The 15,299-nt window shown below is 42.6% G+C and overlaps 1 protein-coding gene across 6 annotated transcripts in view; it reads right to left on the reverse strand.

The window, feature by feature from the left end:
• Positions 1-15,299, reverse strand: part of SLC26A7 (solute carrier family 26 member 7) — a 74,083-nt gene that overhangs the window by 24,844 nt on the left and 33,940 nt on the right. For 5 of the 6 annotated variants that reach the window (XM_077932858.1, XM_077932860.1, XM_077932859.1 and 2 more), the window contains 5 exons: positions 13,455-13,615; positions 5,041-5,193; positions 3,686-3,768; positions 1,941-2,088; positions 177-290 (listed from right to left, as the gene is read on the reverse strand). In XM_077932858.1, coding sequence (XP_077788984.1) covers positions 177-290; positions 1,941-2,088; positions 3,686-3,768; positions 5,041-5,193; positions 13,455-13,615 — 659 coding nt within the window. Of the gene's footprint in view, positions 1-176; positions 291-1,940; positions 2,089-3,663; positions 3,769-5,040; positions 5,194-13,454; positions 13,616-15,299 lie in introns of those variants that run through there. The other variant, XM_077932862.1, reaches the window with a different exon arrangement.

Below are 15,299 nucleotides of genomic sequence, written 5' to 3' on the forward strand. Positions count from 1 at the left end.
CGCTTCCTTTCCCTTTTCTTCTGCCAATGTAGCAGGCACCAGTGCCTACAACATTGCCTTGAATGGTTACAAAGGATCTCACACCTCATTTTCAGCATTAATTACACTGCAGTGCAGGAGATGCGAGGACAACGGCCAATATTTCTATTCTGCCCTGACAACACAAATAGAGTTACCTGTGTTTTTGCTCCAGTGCTGAATAGGAGAGCAGTACGGCCCATGGCTGCTGCGCTGGGTATGCAGAAGAAAAAGGATGGGATCACGTTGCTGAGGCCGTGAGCCAAGAACTCCTGGAAAGTTGTGGGGGAAAAGAGCATAAGAACCAAAGTAGAGTCCTGCTACATTGGATCATCTCAACAAGCATCCTGTATCCCAACAGTGGCCCACCATATGCTTCTGTGAAGCCCACCAGCAGGGATTAAAGGCAACAGCCCTTGGCAACTGGTATTCCTTGGCACATTCCCTCTGCACTTGGAGGTTCCATATAGCTGTGTTGGCTAATAGCCAATGATAGGCCTGCCCTTCATGAATTTCTTTGTATAATCCCCTTTTAAAGCTGTGTAAACCAGTGGCCTTCACTGGGGCCATGCTTAACTGGCATCTCATTCCTGCAATTACTGTGGGCTACCAGGAAGGAACAGCAGCTGCTAGGTTGGGGTAGTGCAAACATACCAGTGGGAAAGCCAGATTGGCCTCACTGGTTGGCTTGCACTGCACCAGCCTCACAGCCTCACAGCCTCTGTCTCTCTCCTGGCAAGCCACAGCAACAGTGGTGATGGGAGGTCAGATGAGCCCTGACACCCTGCCAGCTGCTACTGTGATTTATGCAAGTTAATCATGCATTGTGTGAATAAGTTGTTTTGCCTGTTCTAAGCTCACTGCCCATCAGTCTCACTGGGTGACCTACCCAAGCTCAAGCGTTGCAGAAGAAGGAGAAAAAAGAAATGCTCTTTATCCACTGTCTTCTACCCACTACTACTAAGACAAAAGAACTGCAGAAGCAGCCCTATCCCCCGGGCCTAGATATTATCTGACCCATTTCCGAATTTGGTCTTGTGGGCTCAGTGGGTAGAGCATGAGACTCTTAATCTTAGGGTCATAGGAGCATCTGACAAATTCGAGCTGGGGGTTGCTTTCCAAAACCAGAACCTGCGTAACTATCCAGCGTAAAGTGAGGAAGTCTGTTCTCTTGTTCAGCGGTGGAAGATCTACATGGAAAAGCCCACACGTGCTCAGATTGTAAGCGAATTTGCTTAAACCTGTTTGCAAGCTACTTTTCGCTATGCAAATGGCTTTGAGAACATTTTGCCAAAAGCTGGAAAACATTCTAAATCAATAAACAATGCCATGCAATAATTTTACAAATTCTTCCCCTCCTTCCAATTGCCTGCATACCCTTATGGTTTCTTCGCTGGTAGTTTAGAGGTTCCCTTGGGGTACCGAACAAATGCAGGAGTGATCAATAGCCCTTTAATATAATATTGTAAATTCGCATGACTTTGGAGCTGAAGGTCTTGAGAATGGATATTGGCCTATCTCCGTGGCCTACAGGAAGCACAACAATCCAGAGAGGGTGGAGATGGCAGGAGGGACATGGTAAGGTGTAAAGTCACTAGCTGTGTGGAAATGAGGCCATCACTGCAGCAGGGTTTATAGGCTTCCTGGCATGCCTAGCATAACCCAAGAACCTAGTTTGGGGGGGAAATGTCATAGTTTGAACCAACTTTCTCAATTATACCGAATTCTTTTTGCAAATTAATCAAAGGACTCTCACTTGCTTTTGGATAATTTCAACCAACTCTAGCAGCATCATGGCAGTAAAATTGCACCCTTAAGACTAATTGTAAGACCACAGTAAGCATGTCATGATCCTGGTAGGTTTCTGCTTGGAGAATGTTCACCAAAGTTTCATCAGCCGAAAACAGTGTACAAACGTTTACCTGGTTATCATCCACAGAGTAGTTGAACTTCTTAGCAGAGGCCTGGGCGAGGGCTAGTGAAGCTACATAACCAACCAATGCCACTCCAAATGCCTCTGTGATGACTTCAGGGAGGATATTCATGGGTGGAGACCTTGGCAGTGGTATGCTGTAAAAGTAAGGACAATCCTATGTGGTGGAGGGTGTTATGCATTAGAAGGCAAATGTGCCAGTATCAAATCAAAACTATGAACTGAAAAGTTTCCATTAATTCAGGGTAGGCACAGAAATCTCACTTCTGATGGAATTTCCTCATTTTATAGCCACAAAATCACAGTCTATTCCAGCTTTTCAATTTTAAGTTTAGTTTGAGAAGGGTCATTTTTAGGAAGCATTTGCATTCTTCAGTGCTACAAAGCCTACCAAATACCAAAATGTGCTGTCTGGCCTGCTGTTATTTAATAAAGCTGCACTGATATACTGAAATGATACATATTGGAGGTCTTTGCCTCAGATAGCTTATCAAAGCTTCTTCTCAATATCTCTACATTTCACATAAATACAACCAGTGCATTTCTTCCAGGGGGGAAATGGTGCCTGTACTCACCATGAAGTTGTTTCAGTAAGTGTCACACTTTTAACCAGTGCTTTTATTCTAGAAAAAATGGTGCCAGTGCTGCGTGCCCTTGAGTACCCTTGGAAAACAAGCACTGATGCCAACCAGCTGTAGCCCTTATTCAGAGGGTTAGCAAAAATCTCAAACATGTGAGCAGGAGGAGGCATCATGGCCACTATTCTGGATCTCCACACATGGCCAATTTGTTTGTGAACAGATATGCATATGCAAATTGTATGTGTATAGGTTGCCTCCTTCGTAGGACCCCCAAATCACATGGCGAGAGCTTAAGTTCATACAACTTGAATACTTAACCTCAGATTTCAAAGGAATGGCTGCTTACGGAGGTTGATGCTAGGACCACAGACACCCTTCCCCTCTTTAAATCCACAAGTTTAGTATTTCCAGATTTCGATCATCTGAGAAATGACTACATTTAGTCCCACAAGCCCAGGCATAAAAAGAGGCTGGACATTCGGTTTGTAAAAACCAGTCAGCATAAAAATAGATGTGTCAGTTTAGTCTTCAGTAGCAGCTTTAGAAAGAAATAGGGGACAAAATCAGACAACAAAGGACTTGTGGTTCTTATTCTACAAAATAAAGCAGCATTCATATTCATCAGAAGAACTGGACCTACACTACCTACACAGTGTTCTCAGTCTGCTAGCAAGTGGGTGAGTTTAATGTTGTGCAACACAGGACTCCAATATAACAGTTGCACTAGCAGAAGCTTGTTGCGTAACAGATTCCATAACCTGTTGTGCAAAAAAGTTACCAGCAACCTGCTTGTGCATTATCTTATGCAGCTACATTCCGCGGGTGCAAAACATTTCACCAACAGAACAAGAATATAGTGCTAAACGATTTTAACTTGGTGCTTCGTTGGATACGACCCACAGATCCCCAGTATCTGATGTCTGGTTCTATATAGGTTCCCTATTCAGTAAATCAGCCTTCTGAAAATCAACTCTGTTCTTATCATCCTTATTAAGGCAGAATTCATGGTTTCATTTTCATTTTTCAGCTGCTGACCATTTTATTGCACGGGATGAGGGTATGCAAATAATGATTTTAAAATGCAAAAATGCAAAACATACTGAATATACATATTTATGTATCAATACATACAAGCATATAAAGAACACGTTACCCTTCTGGAATATGTCCCACAACTTCCATGCCATAGCTGTGCTTCATATCAGCATAGTAGCAAGCAGCAGAGGTAGCAACTATCTATTGGTCAAGCAACAACAAAGACTTAGAGGAGGAAGGCAATAAACATTTCACACTTTTTAAAGAAATCTTTATGTTTCTTTTGGCACTGGGCTCACTTCTTCAGAGAACAATATGAGTGGAACCAATGGAATAGAAGCAATATTGTTAAGTTACAGAGATGAGACCACTGGGTCAGCTTCTTCTCAGATGGGGATTGCCTATGTTCACGTATAGTTGGGTTTACATGATAGCATATAGCTATACAGAAGCTATGTGAATATTGGCTCTTCTACACACCCTCAATTTATCTACGGTTATTACATTGAATTAACAGTTGAGAAGCATGGAGTGTATTGAAAAGGAAGGGGATGCAATTTCCCTACATTAAGAGAGCGTGTGTTCCCACACATCTCAGGTATATTGAAATGAAGGTGAGGAGCACCCTTCAAACATACCTCTCTATCCTCCATCCAGATAAATAAGAAGATTATCAGCATCCAAGGACACATTTCAGTCGGGCAGCGGCATTTGGGGTGCAAAGCAGGGCCAGTAAGGGTGTGGCCTGGGGAGAGCTCCAAGGGCAGATAGAGAGGCCTGGAGTGCCCAACTTGGCCCCCAGGCCGGGGGTTCCTCACCCCTGCCCTATATGTTTTCATCTGGCACATGTACACATCCAGATTCAGAGTCCTAAATGTGTACTCCTATGCACACAAGGCATTTATGTATCTATAAGCAGACCCTATTAATACAGAAATACCCAATCAGCTCACATTACGGTGTGCTAATGAGGCCTCATCCATTGAGATTAATGGAGGGGTTTGGGGGGGGGGTTGAGATCTTGAATCAAGCTCCCACACCTGTAAGGCTTCTTTGCATCAGAGCCACAGTATGCAGTCACAAAGCACAATCCCAGAATTCTTTACTATAAAGACAGTAGGTCAATATACCTCATTACTACACCATTTTGAAAAACAGCTGGGCATTACAAAAACTAAACATCATAGCTGAGACACCAGAAGGTTGCATGACTACAATTAACGAGCCCAAACAATGTTTTTAAACCTCACAACTGAAGCCAGTCAGTTGCCATTTTCCTTTGTGCGGTATTTATTTAATATTATACTTCTATCAAACTTTTCCGAGAAACAGTACACCTGAATTTATCTAAACTGGTCACACCATTATCTAAATGGCAAAACCATAAAGATTTGCCCTGCATTGCATTAACAATGAGCACCACCGGCTGCAGCAGATTGAGAAGTGCAAAACAGTGCTTGTGTTTATACTTACCAAAACCAAATCAATAGGAAGAACCACCTTGATTTTCCCTTTAAACTTTTCGTTCAGTTCTTTAACAAGAATGAGAATCGCAATGCTCAGCACAGAGAGCAGCAGAGCTTCCAACTGAATGGACTTGATGTTTTCAAAGATGTAGGCATAAATCTATAGTGGAAAGAAAATCAGAAGGTCAGTTGAATATCAAGGGTGTAAGTGCTCAAAGAAGCAGGTCCACAGTTTTGGAACTTATTACTGAATACAGTGGATTGTATCTAGACATGCCTTTCAGCAAACGCAAGAGCTGCTTCCATTATATATATTTCATTTATATTCCAGGAGAATATAAACTAGTTCTTTTCTGAACTCAAAAGTCACCATCAGGAGATTTATATCTGCTGTTTTCTTACACAGAATGGTAACAAAAAATGTTGACTATGTACATGCAAAAAGTTACAGAGCAAGCTATGATCCCACTGTCCTGGAAAGCCACAATGCCACAAGTAAGGTCATCATGACCTAGTCTAGATTATTTCACTGGCGGACATTTGTCACCAAAACAGGGATGCAGCTTTTCCATGTTTGGTCTAAGATCGGGGGGGGGGGGGGGACGACACATTTTGTACATGAGTCAGACATTTGGAAGGATGGGCAATGAAACCACAACCTTGACCCACATGCTGTCCTTATATAATCAAACAATGAAGATGTTATACTAGAGGGCTTGGGATTTGGCAACTAGAAAGCCATGCCTATCCAGAAATGTGTGTTGAAGACAGCATGTGGCTTTGGCTCAGTGCCCCACCAGGAGCCGAGACTGACTAGGACAAAAGACAGAAACTTGGAATGCCATGTCCGAATGTCAGCACAGTCATCAGCACAGGCTCAGAAGCTACCCAAAGCCAGATCCAAAGAGCAGCCAGCAAGCAAAATGAAGAGCTGGACTAAATCCCACCATCAACTATTTAAATATGACATACACAAAGACTTGCAAGTTTTATTTCAAACATCTGTCTTTTGTTGAATATAGGCTGCCTTTGCCAACCCATCCTGATACACCATGCTGTTAAGGCTTTATGAAGGCATTCTGAAATAACAGGAATTGATTCGGGAACTCGCAGACAGTCATTTTTGTGGATCATCACTACCCAGTTTGCCATTGCTTTTGTTAGCCATGGATTACCATGACCCATTTTGCTGTGGTGTGCTACTTGTTTTCCCATAGCAACACACATGGAGACCAAACTACTTGTCTGAAGGGCCTAGTCAGGGGCGTACCCAGGGATTGGCCAGGTTGGCCCCTGCCAAGGGCAAAGGCCAAGGGAGTCACAAAAACTGTACCTCTCCACTATGGTTCCAGGTGGCTTGAAGCTCACCTGCCCATCGGCAGGCTCCCTGGGATGCTCTCCTGTTGCTCTGGCTAGCCACATCTCTTTGCCAAGGGCGCAAGGGAGCTCAGGTACATCTCTGGGCCTAGTAGAACCTTGTGTCCTCTAGATGTTGGGTCAGCATGGTGGAACAGTATTTGTACCACCAAATATTCATGCTACATAGTACTTTTTCTGAGATATACTTTTCACTTCACTGCCAGTTTATTACTGGCTTAAGTGGCTGTGGCAAATCTACTACCAAGGCACAGTCCAAGAAGTTCTCCCGAACTGTACTCATAACTCTATGGAACTGATAAATGTTACATTCCATATCTCTAGAAGGACCAATGGGATTAGATAGATAGGAAAGAATGGATATAATATGCACTGCTATAATAGTAATAGTCTTGCATTTTAGTAGATGTTTATCAGACAATTAACACTAGAATTACCAACTCAATCACTTAATCTAGCATACCATGCATTAAAGATGCAGGCTCTGAAAGAAATTTCAGGGGCTCAATAAAACCAACCTCAAAAACTCTTCCCTAATTCAGATTTTGATCCAAGCTGGAGTACACTGCTCCCCTCCCAAGCACTCTTCTCCATCCACAGCCTCCCTTCAAGCACACTACCCTCCTCTGGGATCTTGTGGATCAAAGCTGCTGCACTCAGTCCCTCTGGGGGATGTAAAGAGGCTGCAGGGGGAAATTTGGGGGTTGAGGTGAGGAGTGCACGTGGGGTGGAATCTGCCCTTGGAGTGAGCCCCATCAACTTCTCCCCATGGGACCTCTCCAGTAGGGTTTACTGGGATTGGATGAAGAGATTATAAGGGCAAAGTAGGGTTGGGAGAGGCCAAGTCTCACATTCTTAAATCAATTTCAGTTTCCAAACAGTTCTCACATAAGAGTGCATTTGAATCATTTTATTTTAAGGTTTCAAGAGTATCACAGTAGCCAAATGGCCAATTCTCATGAACCCTTAAACAACTTTCATTTACAGGAGTATAAAAAAAAATTGGGTGACACAAGTTCATTGCCTGGTCGTTATATGCACATCTAAGTGAAAGGCTGCCAAAAACCTCTGATGCACTTTTGAGATAGAACATTTAAAGAACCTCAATTTACCAAGATTTCTTGGAAAACGTGAATACAATTTTCTGATTAAAGTTTTCCCAAAAGACGTGCACCTTCATCCAGTTACTCCATGGCACCCATGAGGTTTTCTGATGTCATGGAACTCTTCACAAGCTGCATCCTCTTTGGTGATAAGACAGGGATGGCACAGAAAGAACACTCTCGGGCAGAAAACGGGACTCCCATCCACTACTGACATATAAACTTGAGAAAGTACATTGGATTGCCAGATTGCAGCCATATAATGCAATGGTGCAAAGGACAGGCGTGCTGATACATCAGTAAGTTAATATGTCAGCAAGTATAACTGTAAAGGTAAACCATTAAGGCTAGAGTTCCAAACAGGCAAAGCTATTAAAATACACAAATTAGTCAAAATACTCTAGGATCAATCCAATTTTACAGGCAAGAAGTCTCTATTAAACTGCTGAAAAGTGCTTCTCTCCAACAATTGACTGCCAAACGCAACACGAATTGGGAATAAAGTTGCTTTACAAAAACAATTCAAATCTAATACCTGGACCATTTCGTTAGGAAACTTGTTCATAAAAATTAAGAGACCCAGATTCTAAACAAGAACATTTAGTTTTGCTTTCTTATTTTCTCTCTCTTTCAGAAAACTTACCACATGGCATTCCAACCCTCAGGTGGCATCTTGCCACCCCTTGTTCTGAAAAGTAGGTTTGGAAGCCGGAGGGTTTATTTTTAATACTCTATTTGCTGCATTCTTCAAGGGTATGCAGGGAGCTGAGTACAGTTTGAGGTAGCCAGTTTGAAAAATACATGTGGCATGATCCTTCCATGTGTGGGTGAAACACCAACACATGAAGGGATCGCCAGAAGGAATAACAGAGCCCTATATATACATGGGCACTCAGCTCACCAAGCCATTGTGGGAATATGCTGCACTTCATCAAGGAATACAAGCTCCAAACTTTAATGGAGTGGAGGAAGTGAGCTAAATGAGACGGGGGGGGGGGGCATGCACAGGGGCGGGAAGGAATGGGGATGGGAGATGGAAGAAGAAACTGGCCATCATGTACCTCTGCAGCACCAAGATCCCTCTCCATGTACATGGATGGTAGAGGAAGCAATCTAAGAGGCTGTCATATACCAAGTCAACAAATGAATTTGGGATCTTCAGACTGTTTGTTTCCTTATTGCAAGTTGTACAAGGGAGTTGGGGGGGGGGAGTCCCTGAAAAGTAATAGTTGTACAAAAGAGCAAGTATTTTACCAGGCACAATTGATTGTGCTAGGGTGAAAAATGCTAAAGCTGCCAAAATTCCAATTCTACACCCCGGGTGAAAGATAAAGAACTCCCCCCTTTCCTTCCATCCTCACATAGTTATCACTTCAGGCCCACCTCATAATGGGGAGCCAAGCAGTAGCCCAGCAGGGATTCCCTATCTGAGATCACACATCTACTACAAAATTCCAAGTAAGAATTGACATTGTTAATAATGCCAAAAAAAAAATTTTTTTTTTTTAAAAAACCCAATACTGAAGGCAGAGTTAGTGGAAAGGAGATAGCCATGTCAGGAGATTGTCCTATTCTCGAGTACGGACCCTGGCAGACACACAGACACATGCCCGACTAGCATGTTCTCTCCCTCCTGGTCATTCGTTCGGGAGTTTCAAAAGCTTCCTTCAGCCCGAACATCACAGCAACCGATGCCAAGAGGCGTCGGCACACTTAGGGATCCGCAGAGTGTTCGCAGTTTGCGTAACAGACCTCAGCAACTCAGCATTTTGGCTAATCTACTTTATTTACATATAAACACACACGGAGCACTGCAACATGGCTCCCTCTCTTTCTAGCATCAGACAGCAAAGAGAAAAAACAAAGGACAATAGTCCCACTTCACGAAACACAGTAACACAAACATCCTGTCTCCGTCACTTCCCACTCTGTGGAGTCAAAACATACATCATCATGTGACAGATAACAATCCCATGACTGCAATCATGGAGCAGGAATTCTAACAAGCCTGCTCATCAGGATGAGTGAGGGTGGCAGATTTGTGGGGACAGGGCAATAGTGGTAGCCCCCAGCTGATCTTCCAAAGGCGCCCACCTGTTCCCCTCTGTTGAAGAACTCTTTATTGCCCTTAGATGTTTGGAAGGAAACTGTTGTATTCTCAATATCGAAGTAAGTGTCAACTGCTAGTCAAGTTGGCCCTTGTGCATGAAGTGCAGCTGGTCTTGTCCTCAGACAGAAAATCGTCTTGGTCTGGTGGTGTTGTGTGGGTTCTCCCAGCCTACATACTGCTCCTTTCTGCTAACTTATGAAGTACCTTAACTAGTGAGAGGGTCATACTTCAGTGGAAGAACACATGCGTTGCTTGAGGAAAGTCTTTGTTTTAGTTCCTGGCAACTACAGGGAAGACTAGGAAATATTTCTGTCTGAAATTCCTGGAGAGATGCTGTCAATCAGCACAGACTTGCCATGTGGCAGCTTCTTATGTTCTCCCAGTTTCATCCAACAGTTAATGTGGCATACGATGCCCTGGAAGATGCATTACTTGTACAGCAGGCTAAATGTGTGATTAGAGGAGCCACAGGAGCAGAACCTTTTGCGTGGCTCTCTACCCATGTGGGAGCAACCACAGAAGAGGTGGCAACCACACTGAGCATTTATAACAAGTCTTATATTTAGGGAAACCTTGATTGGACAAAACTCTGGCTTCATATAAATTGTGAGCTGTAACGCTTTTGTGATAATTATGTATCTCATGGGATCCTCAAAGTAGGTTGGTTCTCTCATTTGCTCATACTGAATTATGATCTCATTCTATAAAAGAAAATGTTTCATTGGCTTGTTTCCTTATGACTCTTCTACCCCACTTTATTAGCAGACTGGACTCCTGCATTGCTCCGCTCACCCCTGCCCTGGGTGTCCAAGCCAAAAAGAGAGAGAATTGAGTAAGTTGAGGTTGTGAAAAAGAATATAAAACCAGGAAGAATTAAGCAACAGGCTAAACTTATAAAGGTAAATGTTTTAAAAGAAAAAAACAAAACAGACCAATGAAGTAGCTGCCAAATTTGCCTTTTGCGGTGCAGTTGTGCCTGCTGAGCAGCGCACAATTACTTAATTCTATTTTTTTCATATAAAACTACTACCATGGCAACACAAATTATCAAAGTTATTGCATGGTGACACTGGCCCCTCTCCAAAGCAACCCATGTGTGGAGACATGCACATGGAATTTTTGTCTAGTTTTTAAACAGCCCCTTTAAGAGGGAGGGATCTTCTCTAATAAAATTAAACAACCATTTTAAACAAAGATGTCAAATATAATGCTCCATAATATGTCAGTGTGGTTTTCAAATGTTATGTTTGGAGGGAAAATGCAAGGTGCATTGACTGTTTTTGAATCCTTTTGCAAACTTTAAAAAAATCAACTAGGATGCAGCGGTTTGCAAATTGCATTCTGAAAAACTTTCTTGGATTTGCTCAGCGAGAACATCAGTAATGGTGCTTTGCTTCTCCAAATTATAGCTTGTCCATCACTACTCATTTTCTCCTGCAATGTTGGGTGTGCTATTGGTCACATTCTTGGTTCAAGTGAGGCTTAAGATGGTGTTGCATGCAAACCGTGTGTGCAACACAGAATATTCCTGTGTTGCCTGGTGGATACGTTAATGTGGAAATGACTCCCTGAATGTAAAGTATATGAAAACCATTGGATGAATGTGGAAAAATCACTAGCTATCTGCAACCATTCTAGCAAATAGCATAAGTTTGAAGAAGAAGGAAAAGAAGAGAGGAGCTGCTGTCTAAATAGAGAGCCTGGTTCGATTGCTATAGATTCTTGATTTTCTATAATATAGAAAATTAGCAGATGACATAAAACAAGGAGGCTGAAAGTATTAGGAGCCAATAGCACTCACAGGAAATGTTAGAATACAGGCAAGTCTGGGTTAGAGAGATGAAGGAAAGTGGGGCAATACATACCTATCATTTTTAGCATATCAGGCAATCTAGGGTCCCTTGGCTGCTGCATTTAAATATCAGTATCAACCACCAGATGGCATTGCCTATTTCCTTGTAATTTATATGGAAAGAATGGTTTACAGATGATAAAGGTTTACAGTACACTGAAGTAAGTTAATATGCAATTAATAATATTAAGAGAGAACAATGTATTAGTAAAACATTACTGGGTCTTGAGATCATGCTTTCTATGTATCTGTTTTGGAGTACTAATGAAGACCATTTTAAGGCTGCAATTCTATACAGTATATTCTTACTTAGGTATAAGTGCCATTGAACTCAACATTTTTATACTAAGATGTTTTTACCCTGCCATAGGCCACAGAATTTAACTTACTGTCAAAACCCCAGGCAAACTGGACAAACTTATCTTTTAGATAAACAAGGCTTTTATCTTTAAGAAGTCAAGCTATTGATGCTGATGCCCGAAAAATTTGACAATATGATAGCCACTACAAGAAAGGCTCTCTTTCAAGCAGCTACCCACCTAACTTCCAAAAGTCGAAGCACCCAGAGAAGGGCCGTAGATGAAAATCATAACTAGAGGGTAGTTTAATATGGGAACAGCTTGTTCTCCAGATTCTCTGTCCCTGGACCAGTCAAAGTAGATCAAGTGCACCACAACAGCACTTCACACTAGTCATATTACTGGTTGTGTAAGGAGGTTGGGAATTAATTGCTGAATAACCACAATATACTTGCCCCACCACCCCAGTCAGTCACAGGTAGTAAAGATGGGAAAGGACAAGAAAGAGAGGGAGATACTACTGGATAGGTTCTGAAAAGTGAAGAACAATGGAGTTTCCAGAGCCAGAGTTGCAGTTGGACTATGAGAGATTGTAGGAAAGTAACTGCATTTCAGTCTAACATACCCCACAATATTGTTTTGAGGATTAAAATGCGGTAATTGCATGCATTTATTTATAGACTGAGACACAGCAATAAAAAAACTAACTTTAAAAGACAGTTTAAAAAAACAGCATTAAACAATTCTAGCACTGGGTATCATTAAATGCAGACAAGTCCCCCATTTTCTCAGTTCAGATTGAAGCTGATTGGAACCAAAACACGTCAAAATGGGGTCTTTGCTAAGGAAGAACGGGATAAATTCAGGACAGATATGAACTGTGGCTAACATCATGCATACACCACTTCCCAAGCCAGTGGTGGGAATGCACTGGATGCAATGGGATTGTGTACACAGCCTATGTCAGACGATGTTAAAAGCTTGGGAAAGTAAAAAGACCTTTGCTTAGCACTAAAATACATGAGTATATGGACCAGGCATGCGTCCCTGAGGAGGATGAATTCCACAAACAAGGCACCACAACAACAAAAAGCCCTCTTTCTCATCACTGCTGGCTTCATCTCAGATGCCAGTAGGCCATAAATGGATTGATGGAGGGTAGATGTAGCCTTAGGTACTCAACTCCCAAGTCACATTGAGGTTTCAAAGGTAAGCTAAGCACCAGCACTTTGAATTGTGCTTGGAAACGGACTGGGGACCAGTGGAGCTCCTTAAGCACTGGCAAGATGTCTCTGGCAGCTCTGCAGGTACATTACGTGCAGTCTCCAAAGGCAGCCCCACATAGAATGCATTGCAGCAGTCTAGCCTGGAGGTTATCAGAACAAGGATAACCATGGACAGGCTAACTGTATCCGGGAAGGGTCTCAGCAGGTGAAAGGCACTTTGTGCCACAGGCGACATTCAGGCCTATGATAGCAAAGCAGATTTATAAGGATCCCCAGGCTGTGTACCTGCTGCTTCTTTGACGGGAATGACCTGCATCCACAACAAGTTGGATTTAGATATACATAGACCCAAACCCCACCAGGACACCGCAGTGCCTAGGCCTGGGCCTGCATATCGAGCGAAAATGCAAACTGTGAGCAACACGGCAGAGCCAATTTTCAAGAATGAACTTACATAAAAGAATCCCAGGGGTCCCGATATATACGGCATTTTCATTCCCAAGAGGTACTTGACTTGTGAAGTCACGACGTGCGTAGCTGCTCCCGTCGTCATTGCGCTTATCACCGGCTCCGTGAGCAAGAAGGTGGCACTGCCCAAGTGTAGCACAAACATTGCTACCTGAGAAACCAAAGATATATTAACAGCGATTACATGTGAATATGGGTACCAAGGCTAATGTAAGGAAAAGATACGCCCACCCTTTTAACATAAAAGGGACAAGATAGCACCACGAGCTAATCAAACAGTGAAGTTGTTTTTTTAATTATGCATTGCATACCATGAATAAACTTTCAACACATGTCCACTTTTATATATTCATTATATGTTATCTCTCTCCTATCACTGGTTTACCAGGCTCTGGGTTGAGATTAGCTATAATAACAGCTGGCTCTGCCAATGTGTATTTAGTACGGTGACTTTTCTGAAGCATTGGCTCAAATGTTGCTGTTTTTCAGTTACTCCAATATATAGGCACAATAAGCTCTGCAGGGCTTGGGGGGGATTAAGCCACGAAAGTCTGGCTGAAGCTACTTTTAAAAAAGCATTCCATTCAGACCCTTCTCTGTACAGTGTCTGACAGATTTAAAGTCACAAATGGCCAGGATTTTAGGCCCCACAGGTTTAAGTGGAAGGAGCTATGCCTCTCAACCACGTTTCTATTCCTTTGAGATGTACACTGCCTGGCCTAGGCAGACAGAACTAAACAAGCAAAATGAAGTTGTTATGTCCTCACCTTTGTACTGACACCAAAATCTTTGACGGCTATCGGAGGACAGTCTTCTGTTTCCCCTATTACATGCAGTTTTGTACCCATTATTTGGTTTCAGAACTGTATCACAAAATTCAAAGACTAGCTGTGTCTTGGTTTGTGTTGGTTTAAGAAGTGTGCATTGCAAACTGTCTCCTGCCTACTTCTTAATCTGTGACTCTCCTCTTATTCCATAGCTGCTAATGTCAACTAGATCACCTATATCTATCTGTTTGTTGACACTTTCAAATAACTTCCAGATTCCTGGATACTCCTTCAGATATATAACTCCCTGCACAAAGAAAACTAAATCAGGGATATGGGTTCTAGCCAAGCCTCATTCCTGATATGCCTGTTCTCTGTATGTAACCATGCCAGTTCCCACAGGGAGTATTCCATAATGAAAACCCTCACAAACAGTCAGGTGCAATGAAACATGGTTACTGTCTCATCTACTGTTTTGTCATAACTAGGCTGTAGGCATTGCTAAGGAACAACCTCATATGGTGTGAAACTAAGCAGGATACTGACACCCATGTTCCCAAAATGGCCTTGTGAAATAAAGTTAAGTTGCTACCTTGACAGGGGGTTGAGCTCAGACCAGGTCCATAATGGAACCAGAGGGCAAAACTCAGGTTTTTCAGAAGGGCTCAGCAGTATGCAGTCAGTGGCTCAAGGTTTTTGAGTGGAACTTTGAGCGAAAGACATCTATTAATATAAAAGTGTGTTGCCTGAGAAAAGAAAAATGGCTAAACAGATGAAAACCACCCTTTCCTTCGTTTGTTTTTTTGATCATGTCTACAAAGAAACAAGAAAAGGCCATCTCTTTTCCTGAGGGAATGGCAACTCCAACTGGAGAAGCCCTCCTAGGAGATGTGGAGTGTTGTTATGGAAACCATGAACCGGTTTTCTAGCCACCATCTGGTTTGTATGATTCAACTTGACCCACTGGGCCTCTCCAGTTTTCTATTTCCTTAGTAGGTGCACCTGTGCCCCCTTCACATACTGACAGCACCAGAGAGCAAACCTGAATCCGCTGGCACTCCCAA

Source organism: Podarcis muralis, chromosome 8 (assembly GCF_964188315.1).
Source record: "Podarcis muralis chromosome 8, rPodMur119.hap1.1, whole genome shotgun sequence".
Taxonomy (NCBI): Eukaryota; Metazoa; Chordata; class Lepidosauria; order Squamata; family Lacertidae; genus Podarcis; species Podarcis muralis.